The following is a 15,007-nucleotide window of genomic DNA, read 5'->3' as shown; positions in this document are numbered from 1 at the left end:
GAAAAGGATAAATTATTGTATACTTTAAGTATTTTGACATATTTTAGGAGGTGAATACCAGGAATTGAATCTAGGGGTGCTCTATCACTGGACTACATCCACAGCCCTTTCTGTTTTTTATTTTGAAATAGGATCTTACTAAGTTTTGGAGACTGGCATTGAACTTGGCAATTCTCCCTCCTCACCCTCCCAAGTCACTGGGATCAATAGGCATATACTATCATACCCAGGGACAACAGACTTATTTTTGAAAAGATATAAGAGATCTTATGTTTGCAGGAAAGTTCTAGATATGCATTATCACTTTTTCATTTTTTCTATGATAGGTTTTTTTTTTTTTCCCTCTAATGAAAAAAACCTATAGAACTGGGGGTGTTGCCTAGTGGTAGGGTACTTAACTAGCATATGGAAACCTTAGTTTGATCCTCAACATTCCCCTTAAACAAACAAACAAAAACCCTATAAATGACATCAAATTTGTAAGATTAGCTGGTTTAAGTGAATTTGAGGAGGGTATTAGATAATGGTAATGTAAAGGAAGAAAAAGAGCTTTTGAGCCAGACATGGTGGTATAATGTATGTACCCTTGTAATCCCCAGCTTCTTGGGAGGCTGAGGCAGGAGGATTACAAGTTCAAGACCAGCCTGGACAACTTACTGAGCCCCTGTCTCAAAATATAATATAAAGGGCTGAGAATGTTGCTCAGTGGTAGAGCACTTGCCTAATGTGTGAAGTTCTGGGTTCCATCCCCAGTCATGCCCTGCTCCATCCCCCAAAGTGCCTTTTTTTTTTCTTTTGGTACTGGGGATTGAACCCAGCAACACTACCACTGACCTACATCCCTAGCCCTTTTTTCTTTTGAGACAGAGTCACACTAAGTTACTTAGAGCCTCACTAAATTGCTGAGGCTGGCCTGGAATTTGTGATCTTTCTACCCTCAGTTTCCCAAGTCTCTAGGATTGCAGGCATGTGCCATCAGGCCTGGTGCCGAAGTGCTTTTTTAAAGAAAATATTTTTTTTCTCCTCTTACCCTACTTAAAATTTTTATCCCTTTATAATGTAGAACATATGATATCTGTGAAGTATCTCCTGGACCTCACTTGAATATGATTATTGGAGCCAATGGAACAGGGAAGTCAAGCATCGTGTGTGCCATTTGCCTTGGATTAGCAGGCAAACCTGCTTTCATGGGACGGGCAGATAAGGTAAGTAAACCTAATTACATTTTAGGAAAATTCAAAGCCATAAGTTATTTTTAGAAACAAATAAATTTCTCCTCAGTTCCTTGGATATAGCAAATTTGTAATGTTTGAATATAATGTATGAATTTGGCAGATAGAGAAGGTAGGAGATTTTCATTTCTAGAAGTATTTTAGATCATATATTTAGAGAATTCTGTAGTACCTAATACCTGTGCTAGAAGTGCTAGATATATGTAATATGTTATTTTTTTAAATGCTTTGCTGGACCAACAGCAGGAATAAAATAGTGTGAATCTGAAGACATAAGCAAGTTCTAGAATAGTTTCTCCAAGGGGCATTTGCTGATACCTTGTACTTTAAAGCCTGGCTTTGAATTGTTTGTATAGGTTTAGGGGATCTTAAAAGTAGAGAAGGACTAGAAGATAAAACCTAGTAGTCAAGCACTATGTGTTAAAGAACAGCAGTACCATAGAATTGGAAAGGGAGTTTACTTACTCCTCTCATTGTTAGGTGTAGAGTTGGGGAGAAAAAGGAAATCTTCCAAAGAACTCATAACCACATGTTTGGGGCCAGAATTCATATTACTTATATGACCTAAAGATCATAAATTTTAATTTTAGTTTAAGGTGGTCTGAGTAAGTAATATCTACAGGCACCTCGGAGGAACAAATGTAAATCTTTTAAAGGAAAATACATTTAATCCAATTCTGAAAGAATTTTAATAAAGTTTCAAGAAATCCATGAATTGGTACCTAAAAATCACAAGACTATGAATCACTTAAGATAAAAATTTTTTTAAAAGGCAACAGACTGCACAGACTTCCAAAGTTTGTAGATATAGAAGATAAACTAAATGTAATTTAGTAATAAAAGAAGTTTACAAGTATAACATAAATAAGTGACAAAAAGAAAAGGTCAATTTGAAAAAGAATCAAATAGAGCTTAAGAAAGTGAAAAGTTTATTATTAGAGGAGGGGAGCTTGGTTAAAAAGGTAGAAACATTTGAGTAGCAAAGAAGACACATTTGAGAAGAGACTAATGTGTACTCAGATGTTTGAAAAAGTTTCTTAAAATGCAATATAGAGATAAAAAGAATATATAAAACTAAGGTTATGTGGGTAAAGGAGGATAGTCAGGTATATATCTAATTACAGTCCCAAGCAGAGTTAGTAAACTAAGAGGCAGTATTCAAAGAATGACTAGGAAATTTCCAGAAATGTTGAAAAACTTGTGTACTCAGATTCAAGAAGCCTAATATCCCACATAGGATAAATGAAAGAAATCCATAAATGTTACATATAATAATGAATTTCAGAACACGCAATATAATAGTACTTTCCCTAGAACTGGAGCAGGAAAAAAAAATGAAAAAATCTGAGATCCTCACTAAAGAAACTTTGAAAGTAAAAATTGAGCTTCCCTAATTCAGAAATCCAAAATCCAAAACATGTGATGCCAAAATGAAAAATTACACAGTTAACTTTGCTGAATGTACAAAATTATTAAAGATATTGTCTAAACCACACATGGTAATTACATGCCTATAATCCCAGGTACTTGGGGTAGAGGAGGATGTTGCAAGAGGACCTCAGGTTCAAGGCCTGCCAGTGCAACTTAGTGAGACCCCATCTCAAAATAAAAGATAAAAAGTGCTTAGTAGTAGAGTGCCCCTGGGCTGAATCCCCAGTACTTTTAAAAATACCTACACACACACACACACACACACACACCAGTCTAAAATTATTTTAATTATGTACATGTAATAAGAGTACATAAAACAGTTAATTTTGTATTTAGACTTGGATTCCATCCCCAAGATACCTTCATTATTTGTATGCAGATACTCCAAAATCTTAAAAAAAAATTAAAAATTTGAAACACTTTTGATCCCAAATATTTTGGACAAGGAATACTGAACCTGCAGATAAAATGCATAATATATTTTGGCCAAATTCAATTTGTTCATGAGAATGAGAAGTTGATTAAACTTCAGGGAAACAAATAAATATATGTTTTAAAAGAGAACTGCATGATCGTCTCACTGTAGATAGATGGAGAAAAGTATTCAGTTATATTCCACAGTAACTTGTGATTAAAACTAATAAGGAATATAAGGGAACTTGTTTAATTTCATAAAAGATTATGAAAATATGCAGCAAACAACAAGTTGAGGTTATCTACTTTCACTACTATTAACCTTGTACTGGAAGTTATTGGTAGAATAATAACAAGATACAAGAATTGGAAAAAAAAAACTGTCATTCAAAAATTATATGTATGAATGTTTGCCTAAAAACCAAAAGGATCTCTAGGCAAAACTGATGAATTAATGTGGAAATTTATCAGGATTGCTAAATATAAGATTAAACAAAAATCAGTTTTGTTTCTGTACACTAACAATGAACAAAAAAACAATTAAGATACATATCATTTATTAAATACTAGCAATAGAAGTGCAGGTTGCACTGGAATTAATTAATTGAAGTCATGTAAAACCTATGTTGGGGCCTGGGGTATAGCTCAGCAGTAGAATTCTTGACTAGCATGCCCTAGACCCAGGGTTTGTTCCAAGCACTACCAAAAAAAATTATGTGCAGAAATTATAAAATTTTATTTAAAATCATTGAAATTTCCAGTAAAGGAGAGATAGTCTACATTTATGTCATTCTTATAAAAATATTTTTCTTGGGCTGGGTTTGTGGCTGAGTGGTACAGCCCTCACCTAGCATGTGTGAGGCCCTGGGTTTGATACTCAGCATCACATGAAAATAAAATAAAGGTATTACCTACAACTATTAAAAAATACACTTTAAAAAATATATCATTCTTTACATTGATCTATGTTTAATATTATTCCAGTAAAAATCTCAGGATTTTCTATAGTAAATTAAAGGCAGTCTCAAATTTGCTATAGAGTGAAGACAGATCACTGAGATACTCTTAAAGAAATAATAGGAAGTAGGAAGACTTGCCCTACCAGATAGCAAGATTTAATATGAAGTTAGGAAAATTAAGATGTGGTATTGGTGTAGAAATTGTCTCCCACTGTGATGAGACAGAATAAAGAATCCGGATACAAAATTGTGATTAATACAAACTTGATTTATGACAGAACTGGCATTTTAGATCAATGGAGAAAAGACAAAATAGTAATGAAACAATTGGTTTCCCAGGTAGGAAATAATGAATTTAAGTCCCATCCTCACAATTAAATAAAAATTAACTTCAGGTTAATTGAAGATCTAAATGTAATTGAGCAAAAAATTTCTAGAAGATACTAATATAGAAGAATATATTTGTGACTTGGGGCTAAAGAAACGTTTTTGTTTGTGTTGCTTGGAATTGAACCCAGGACTTGTGCATTTAATTTTCAACTGACCTCCTCTTCAAGCTTCTAAAAAAACATTTAACATTGTACACATGCCAGGTGTGGTGGTACATTCCTGTAATCCCAGTGACTTGAGTCTGAGGCAGGAGAATCCCAAGTTCAAAGCCATCCTCAACAACTTAGCAAAACACTGTCTCAAAATAAAATGGAATGGGGATATGGCTCAGTATTTAAGTACCTCTGGGTTCTGTCCCTAGTACCAAGAAGAAGAAGAAGAAAAAAAGTAGACAAAAGGAAAATACTCAACTATAACAAAATTAAGAAATTTGCTTACTAAAAGATACCTTAAAGAAAAAATGAACTGCAAATTGGGACATGGTGTCTTATAATGTATAACAAAAGATTGATATCCAGACTTCATAATAAGTAGAATAACCATTCAGAAGATAAATTAGGCAGAAAAAAACTGGGCATAGCGGTGCATACGTGTAATTCCATCTGCTCAGCAGGAGGACTGTAAGTTCAAGGCCTGTCTAGGCAACAAAACAAGACCCTCAGCAATTTAACAAGACCCCATCTCAAAATAAAGAAAGCACCCTTGGGTTCAATCCCCAGTACAAAAAAAAATTTTTTTTTCTTTTTTGAGAGTTTAGTTGTAAAAAATATTTTTAAAGCTTGAAATGCACTACTGACATTGCATATGATATTAAAAGTTTTAATACAGGGTTGCAAGGTTGAAGCAAATACCCCTTAAGATTATAAATAAGCTCATTCAAAATGTTTTTAATGCTATGTTGTAGTCATTTATGAGATAGAAAAGACATTTTTCTTTATTAATAATTTTATCTTTGGGGCTAGGAGATAGCTCAGTTGGTAAATTGCTTGCCTTACAAGCACAGGGCCCTGGGTTTGATCCCCAGCACCGAAAAAAAAAAAAAAAAAAAATTAGCTTTGTAACCTTAAGCAATAGTCTGGATAGTTTTTCTTTATTTCAAAGATAAGGAGTTGAAGTAGTTAATGTCCAATGATAAGTAGTTAATTGTCCCAGGACCAATTTTTATGAATACTGATGCTTAATCTTTTAGTTGTCAGATCATGAGTTAGATCTTTGTCTATGTGTAATGATTGTATTCCAAGCAGTATGCATTTGGAATGAATTTGTCTATGATAATTTTTATAAACATCCCATGTTTATTTTTGTCATAAAAAAACCACATCTCATCTAATCCTTGAATTGGTGGAATTTTTAGTGGAGATGGTGGCTACGCTATTTCTGCCTAATTTAGACACACATTGCAACCCTTGGGGTATTCGTAGATTTAGTAATTAGGGGATGCTTACATTCTTAGCAAGAATGTTTTGATACTATTTTTTTATTTAAATGCTAATATAAAATTTTAACACAAGCATATTCTGTGACATCTCTATGAATATAATAAAAACCACTTTCTAATTTTTCCTTCTCATTTGTACTAAGTATTTGTTGGAAACTAATATAACAATTACCTCTACAAAGATGCCATCATTTTCCTTGTCTATGAGGAAACAAAAAAAGTTAAGTCACCTGGTCAAGATCATAAAACTTGTATGTAGCAGAGTCGAGATTTGAATCTAGACAGTAGACATTAAAGTCAGTACTCTTAATACAAAAACCAGGCTGTAATTAAGTAATTACTAAGTGATAGAAAATGTACCTTGAAAATAATAATCTTTTTAATGGTGGTAATGACAGTGATGAGGTTTATAACCACAACATTTACTAAGCCCTTACCATATTCTGCTGTACTAATAATAAGCACTTTACACTTAATTCTCATGATCACCTTTTATAGATGATGAAATCAAGGCCCAGAAAGATGAAAAAGCCCAGAAAATACAGCTTAATGATTAAGATCCAATCTGAAGTTTTTAGGCCCAGTGTCTGTTTTCATGCTTATGCTCATAGTCATACAGAAACTAGCTACCATGCCTCTTTTACTATGTAAATTGTAATTATATTGCTCTTTTTTTTAAAAGATGGCTTGGTGACAATTACCCCTAATAAATTACAGCTAATATTAAGAGTGACTTAACATTTAATCTGTGCAACTCTGCAGAAGTCTTCAGTGGCAGAAGGTTTAGGATAGGGCTTTTGGTTGTATTATAGGACCTGTTTTATCACCAGCCTTTTAAACTCTTCTGAGAGTGTTTACTACAGTGGCTAAGAACACAGGTCCTAGAGCTAGGTTACCCAGATTTGGAACCATTTTCTGACACTTATTGGCTTTGTCACAAGCTATATAAGAATCCAACTCCCTGTCATATAGGCATTCCATAAATGTTAGCTGCTATTATTTGTGGGAGGGAATAGTGGAGGAACCTAGATCTGGGAAGAATGCCTTTAGAAAGTGATAGGAGTAGACATTCAAATAATTACTGAAATAAATCTTGATTTGACAAATAATGACTTTGCCAAGTTTCTGTTAACATGGGACTGTCATCACAAGACTAATTTTTTTTCTTTTTTACACATTAGGTTGGGTTTTTTGTGAAGAGAGGATGTTCGAAAGGCATGGTTGAAATTGAATTGTAAGTGTTAAACGTGCTAAAGCCAGTTTTTTCTGTGTAATTTCTTAGTTTCTATTTGTGCTTTCCTTATGACTGGAAAAGAGAACTGATAGAGCATTATGGCAGAAATACTGGAAGGAATATTTAAAGAATACTGGACATAAACTAAATTTTTTTAATGCAGCTTTTAAAAACTTAAATCGTAAGAATTTTATTTTGGAAAAATTCTCAAGGACATTTCTACATATTGCTGGTAAATATTCATTAAGAAATTGCGATTACACAAATGGTATGCCTTGACTCCATGTACAAATAGAGAAACAATATGTATCCCATTTGTTTACAATAAAAAATAAAAAAAAGAAAGAAATTGCTGGGCTGTGATTGTAGCTCAATGGTAGAGCACTTGCCTAGCACGTGTGAGGCACTGGGTTTGATCCTCAGCACCACATAAAAATGAATAAATAAACAAAATAAAGATATTGTGTCCATCTACAACTAAAAATATTTTTTTAAAAAGAAGTTGCTTTATTTCATCTATTGGTAGTCAAAAAAATGCAAAGTAGAAGTATATAACACTGAGTGAAAGCCTTCCTGCTATTAATTCTACTTGAAGAAATAATCACTATTCATAGTTTGATGAATTTCATCTATGATGACTACTCAGCATTTCTGTCATCATTTTTCAGTCCTTATCAAGGTTTTGATAATTTATCATAATATTCTTTTCCTTTGAACCTGCATATTCTCAATTGATCTCCCTCTCAACAGCTATTCCTGATGGATCAGAATGGTTATTTGTGATGAAATCAGTTGACCAAACTAGTTGTACATGCATTTAGTCTTTTATATACACTGTTTAGATGATTTTTAAAGAATGTTTTTGGAGTATTTTTGCAAAGTTTTGCAACTTTTGAGCTGAACAAAACCTTTAGAGATCATTTGAAGGCCCTTAAAATTGTTGGAAAATTTTTATTTATTACAGATGAGAATTAGACATAAGGAAGTAAAAAAAATACCCAACTTATTAAAATGTGACAATTTTACTCAAGGATACAAAACCGAGACCTGAGTAGAGAAGTATATTATTGTCCTAGAAACATAAGATTAATCTTATCATTAATACATTAGTCCTTCCCTACATTATTGAATATGTTTGATAGAATTCCAGCAAGAGTCTCAATAGTTAAGTTTACATGTTAATTCTAAATTTCATCTTGAAGAATAAATGCCAGGATCTCTAATAATTTGAAGAAGCAGACTTGTGAATAAAACTTTTATGTACTGGATGTTAAAAGTATACTAGGATAACTGTTGATGTAGAAATTCATGGTACTGATACAAAAGTTTAGAGGAACAAATGGAGAAACCAGGAACAAATGTAAATGTGTATGAGAATTTAATTTATTATGAATGTGGCTGTTTTAGCGTAAGGTATTATAAGAGATAGGAAAAAGAATTGTTTTTGATCCTTTTACATTCAAGTATGACATAGCACTCATCTGACAGCACTTGTCTGATAGCAGATGTAAGGGTATTTTTCTCCATACCCTGCAATTTAGTTTAGGTCTGATACTAACTAGAGTTAGTACAGAGCCTATAGGTTAAGGGCTCAGTCCCCCAAAACTGCTTATCCCTTGCCACCACCCCACTATCAGAGGCCATTTGCAAGTTTCATTTTGTGACCTGCATTTCTGACAACTGGCTATAAATTGGGGTTCTCATGTCCCTTTTCTTGGTTCAATTATGTGCTAAGTCAGCTCACAGAATTCAGGTTTACCAATTTATTATGAAAGATGCTACAGAGGATACAGATGAATAGCCAAATAAAGACATATATGGGACAAGGTCTGGAAGAGTCTTGAGTACAGTTGCTTTTGTCCTCATAGAATTGAAGTGTACTACCCTTCCTACACACAGATGTGTTCACCAAACAGAAGCTTTCTGAACCCCATAGCTTGGATTTCTTTTGAGACGTCATCACTTAGGCATGATTGATTATTAATTCAATCACAGCCTTCCTCCCTCCCCTTTCCAGAGGTATGTGGGGGGGTGGTACTGAAAGTTTCAGTCTTCTAATCATGGTTTGGTATTTTTGGTGACCATCCCCTACTCAGGAAGCCACCAACAGTTGCCTCATTAGGACAAAAGGCATTTCTGTTACCCAGGAAATTCCAGAGGATTAGGAGGAGTTCTGTGCCTGAAATGGAGGCAGAGGCCAAATATGTATTTCTTAATATATCACAATATCACAGGTATAAATTGTTCAAATTGAATCAAGACAGTTGGCTATTAAATTTTTAACTGAATCAAGAACTTTGTCTAATATCCCACATGTAAGTAGGATCTAGATGTGTTAAATGCCAAGTGAAAATTATCTAATTTATAAAATAATTAAGATATTGAATATTTTATAAGCATTAGGAATGGAGAAGGCCTTTTTGACTAGAACAAGAATCCCAATAGCTATAAAACATCAAATAGAAAATTAGACTCTATAAAAATCCAGCTAAAAATAGTGATGCCTTAGTTAAAAATAAGTGATAAATGGGTGAAATTATTTTTAGCACAAAAAAAGTACAGGTTTTAAAATTACTGAAATATTAGTGTCTCACACAAATGAGTAAAAATTTATAAGCAACCTAGTGAAAAAATGAGCAAATAAATTCTACAAAAAATTAAAATAAATGTAATAAATAAGTGTAAAATAGAGGTTATAACTTACTATTTATCTAGAAAATCAAGATGATGAGGATTTCTTTTTTCCACTCACCTTAGGAAAATTTAACTGGGTTTTAAAAATAAAACCCAGTAATATGAAGGTATAAGGAAATGGATGCTGTCACGCCCTGTTAATGGAAATATAAGTTGTATACTCTTTGTGGTCCTATCAGTCGGCATTTAGAATATAATAGTCTTTTATCTGGTTATTCAGTTGAGCAAATATCTCTTCTAGAGAATGTTTACTCATTTGTACAAAATAAGGTTTCCCCAATCGTGATAATGACAAATTATAAGCAACTGAAGTTAGCTGATGATGTCTGAACAAAGTGCTAATTCTATTTATAGAATTTATAAAGTTAGGAGGAGGTGGTACTGAGTGTTCAGGAAAAGCCCATTGAGACTATTTCTAAGCTGAGAAATGAGTGAGAAAAAAGCCAACTATAAGAACATCTGTTCAAGGCAGAAAAGTTTCTGCAAAGCATCTAAAGTGAGATTGAGTTTGTTGTTTTTGAGGAACAGAAGAATACAGTGTGCTAGAGTGAAATGAGGTATTATTACAGGATTTTGGAAAATGCCCTTTACTTGATTTAGGATAGTCCCTTCTGTTCCTGATTTGGTATGATTTTAATTATGAAGAGTAGTGAATTTTATCTGTATTTGTTGAATTAATCATTGTTTTAGTTGATGTGTGAATTTCCTTCTTTTTATTCAGTTTTGCATGCTTGAATGAAGAGTGGTTATAGCTTTTTGATGCATTGCTAGGTTTGATTTTCTAATTTTTAGGCTTTTTATATCTGTATTTTGCTTGTGAAACATACTGTGGTATGAATATTTGGTTCAACTTACCGATTAGATCATTTGGAGCTTTGGGGTTTTTTTCCCCTAATTTTTAAATTTTTTTCTACTTACTTGTTTGATTTACTTAATAGTAATGAGATTATTTAGTTTTTCGGTTTCTTCTTGGATCATTGTAGTTATTTATAGTTTTTTGATTTTTTAATTTTTCTTAGTTTTAAATCTTTTGACCTGAGTAATATACCGTTTGTCTATCTTCTTATACATAATATACATAATTTTTGAATCTTCGGTAGTTGTATTCACCTTCTTCATTCATGTCTCTCTTCTAGATTTGAAAAGTCAATTTATTGATTTTACTGGTCTTCTATGAACTAATTTTTTGTTCTGTTTCTCTCTTATATCATGATTTTCTATTATTAATTTGTATTCTTACCTTTAAATTTTCCTTCAATTTCTTTAAACTTTATTTTTAGTTTTTTAAAATTTGCTGTCAGTCTATTTTTTTTTCCAATTTCTTAAAATCCATATATATTATACTAATATTCAGTTTTTTGTTTTCCCTAATATAAACAGCTAAGGTTAAAAATTTTCCACTTAGTATTGCTTTAACTCTGTCTCCAAATTTAGGTAAATGGTATTTTCGTATTTTTCAATTTTAAACACTTTTTCGTGAGTTTGTAATTAGTTGTTTCTAATTCTAATGTTGTGATTTTCTTTTTTAGCATTGATTTTCACATCAATGTGAAAAAATATAATGTGAAAATATGTATAGTTTTTATGTTGCTGTACCTTGAAGTTGTTAAGGCTTAGTTTTTGTAGTGAGCTTTTGTAATTCTTACTATTTAGTTGAAAGAGAATTCTCCTACTGATAACCTGCAGTTTTCTGTATTTGTTCATTAATTCAAGTTTATTAAATTCTCTCTTGATTTTAAAACTCAATACATTATTATTATTTTACATTAACTGTGCTGTCAGTATTTAGAATTACCCCAGATATTTCTGTTTGCCTTGCTTTTAATTTCTTCTTGCATTTCTGATCTTCCCTCTGGAATCACTTTCTTCCTGCTAAAAAGGCATTTTTAAAAATTTATATTAACTAGGGTTTTCTAGTGGAACGTTCAGTTTTTATTCAAAAATGATGCTATTTTGCTTTGAATTTTTTTTTTTTTTTTTTTTTTTTTTTTTTTTTTTTTTTTTTTTTTTTTTTGGTGATGGGGATCGAACCCAGGGCCTTGTGCTTGCAAGGCAAGCACTCTACCAACTGAGCTATCTCCCCAGCCCTGCTTTGAATCTAAAAGATCTATTTGCTGAATATAAAATTCTACATTGACAGATTGAAGCATATTCCAAGGACAGTGCCATTGTTTCCCAACATGGATCTAATCTTAGCTTCTTTGATAGTAAGCACTATTTCTTGAGTTGTTTTTTAAAATCATTTTTGGTGTTTTATAGTTTCACATCATATTTAGGTATAGTTTTGTTTTTTATGTGTTCCTTGGTATTTGATGAACTTCCTTTTTTTTTTTGATACTGAGCACCAAACCAAGCAAGGGGGACTTTACCACTAAACTACATTCCTAGTCCTTTTTATTTATTTACTTAAAATTTATTTATTTAATTTTGGTACCAGGGATTGAATCCAGGGGTGCTTAATCACTGAGCTACACTCCCAGCGCCCCCCCCCTTTTGTTTTTTTTTAAATAACAAGGTCTCGCTGAGTTGTTGAGGGTCTTGATAAGTTGCTGAATCTGGTCTAGAACTTAAAATCCTCTTGTTTCAGTCCCAAGTTTCTGGAATTACAGGCACATACCACAGTCGCAGGAAAGTGGGAGCTAAAACTCCAAACCTTGGTTCTCATGTTCTGACAAAAGAAATTTTAAAATCAGACACCAAAACCATGCAAGAGAACTTTATTATAAGTGACAGTAGAATGGAAGTGAGGTGATAAAGTAAAAGCAAAGTAAGGCCCAAGCAGAGAACACTCTGAAGAGAGAGAGAGAGGGCAGTCTCTAAGCAGGGAATGACAAAGTAGACAGTGCTGTCACCAAATTTACTACTGTTTAATGTTTATCAGAACGAGGGAATACCTTCTGTACTCTTCGCCAATCAGTTGTTCAACTCCTCCTCCATGTCAGGTGAGTCAGAAGTTATCTGGTCAGAAGTTACCTTAGTGTATTTGCACCACTAAAGAATCCACCTTCTGAGCTAGTAGGAGATATTTGGCACCATAACTTCTCTTTTTATTTTGACCCTTTCAGGAGTTAGTCCCATAAATCCTTCTTTCTTGAGGTACGCCCCCCCATTATCTCTTTCACTTTTATCTGTTTATGCTCAGGGTTTGTGTACTAATGATTTTCTACAGGTTATCTGCTATAAATTATTTACTCATCTGTCTTGGCTTTAACTTAAAGAAAATTTTAAGAATAACTTGAAGTAAACCTGTGACCTTGCCGTGCATTTTATGGATCATTGCTAACTACTACCTAACACCACCACATCTGACAAGCTTCTTAATCTATGGTTTGGTGTCTTACTTCAGTTTTGGAAAGTTATCTCTTCACATATTGCCACTGACCCATTTTCTGTGCCCATTCTTTAGAAATTTTATTAGATAGATCATTAGATTTTCTTAGTAATCTATGTCTCTTAACATCTTTCATATTTTTCATCTTCATGGTTTTGCTTTTATAATTTCTGCTTGTTCTTGGTGCTTTGTTTTCTTGTGTATATATTTCCAGTGAGTTGTTTCCTTCTCTGAACCTTTATCGTGCTAATTCTTTGAGGATAACTAAATTTCTGCAGAAGGAATTTTTACCAGAGAGCATTAGATACTTTAAATCCAGGATCATAATATATTGAATTCTAAGCTTGAGAGGTTTTGAACCTTATAGGTAGATTATGTAACTGTAAGATATAAACATGTTTGAGGCTAACTTGTTAGTGATTCTTGGGGAGACCATTTGTTGGTTTCATAGATCAAGCCATAGATTTTAGACAGGCAGTTTTGCCTTGCTATCCCTACTGGTGGTGTTGGTGGGGATGATGAAGTTGTTTATCCTTCTCCTGAGGGTATAGCTTCTTGCAGGTGGTTGTCTATTATACTCTGTTAGCACAAAAAGACCGGGCAGGATGCAGACCTCACGCGTCATCTCAGGGGGATGAAATGGTGCCCGTGGACCCATTCCCCTGGTGGAAAATGAGCCACTGAACAAAGAAAAGGATTGGATTTTTATAGGTTATTTTGAGGGGTGGTCTAGGGAACATATGTCAGTTTTGCTTAGTCAGGAATGTGAGCCTTTCGGTCAAGGTCTGTGGACAGTGCCTAAAAACGATTTTGCTTTGGATGAGATAATGCCTCCTAGAGACTATATTCTTTTGAGGATGATAAAATATCCTCTTTGCCCGCACCAACATCTGGAAAACATTCATCTTGGGAGATGAAAGCTGTCAGTACATGACCTTCATTTTTACTCCCTTTTTCTCATCCCTCGTTATTTTGGGAATTTCTTATTCTCCATATCCGTTACTCTCCACACCAGGTAGGTAGCTTTGGGCTTTGTCTGCAGTCCTTCTGCCAGGAGACCATGAAAATGAACCCTCAAGGTCGCTTAGTTAAGCAGTTGCTGTCAAGGTGAAAATGAATTTCATTTTTCCACTCTGGTTTTCCACTTGCTTTAAGATCTTGGCCAGAGCTCCTTAACTTTCATGCTAACTGATAAATGCATTTATGAAGTAGTTTATCCATTCTTCTAGTTGTTTGTAGCAGGAAAATCAATAAGGATACTTCATTAGACATTCTGCTGGAAATGAAGATTTAAAACTAATATTTTTGAAGTTCTAAAATCTTAGTGTTTGAAGTATTCTGATGACAATCTAATCTATATAGACATTTATAAATTATTATCATTTAGCCATTAGATACCAATAATTTATCTTTTTACCACATGCTGCTGATTCCCAGTGAAGAAGATGGATGAATAGATGGGAGGTGCGGAGCAGTAGTACCTCTAAAAGCAAGAAATAAGTAAATACTCTTCTTTCAGATTCTATGTTGCTTAATGTTCCTTTATAACCATGTAAAATAATTCCCTCTGAATTCAGAGAGGAGTACATGGTGAAGAAGCCATGAGCTACCTATATGGGCAGGCTAGTTTTGATTTATGGAAATGCTTATGTAAGAGTAATATTCATTCTTAACATTTTCCAAGTAGGGAAAATTTTGATGTTTAACCATTATGCTTTTATATACCAACCCATTTTGAAATGCGGTCAATGCATGTGATTTCAGAACAACATAATTGTTAAAGTTGTTATAAATAACTCCAGACATACAACTCCTCTGGTAGTGTTTGTGCATTAGTATTGAATTTTAATTTTATTTTGTTAAAAATTTCAATTGTTAATTTAA

General features: G+C 33.3%; 1 protein-coding gene across 3 annotated transcripts in view; it reads left to right on the top strand.

The window, feature by feature from the left end:
- The window catches only part of SMC5 (structural maintenance of chromosomes 5), a 95,625-nt gene that overhangs the window by 4,527 nt on the left and 76,091 nt on the right, over positions 1-15,007 (top strand). For 2 of the 3 annotated variants that reach the window (XM_079112032.1, XM_079112031.1), the window contains exons 2-3: positions 1,064-1,205; positions 7,046-7,098. In XM_079112032.1, coding sequence (XP_078968158.1) covers positions 1,064-1,205; positions 7,046-7,098 — 195 coding nt within the window. Of the gene's footprint in view, positions 1-1,063; positions 1,206-7,045; positions 7,099-12,366; positions 14,624-15,007 lie in introns of those variants that run through there. The other variant, XM_079112033.1, reaches the window with a different exon arrangement.

The sequence above is a fragment of the Sciurus vulgaris genome (genome assembly GCF_902686455.1).
Source record: "Sciurus vulgaris genome assembly, chromosome: 15".
In the NCBI taxonomy this organism is placed as follows: Eukaryota; Metazoa; Chordata; class Mammalia; order Rodentia; family Sciuridae; genus Sciurus; species Sciurus vulgaris.
Note: the sequence above shows the minus strand (reverse complement) of the source record. Positions and strands in the feature narration are given on the sequence as shown.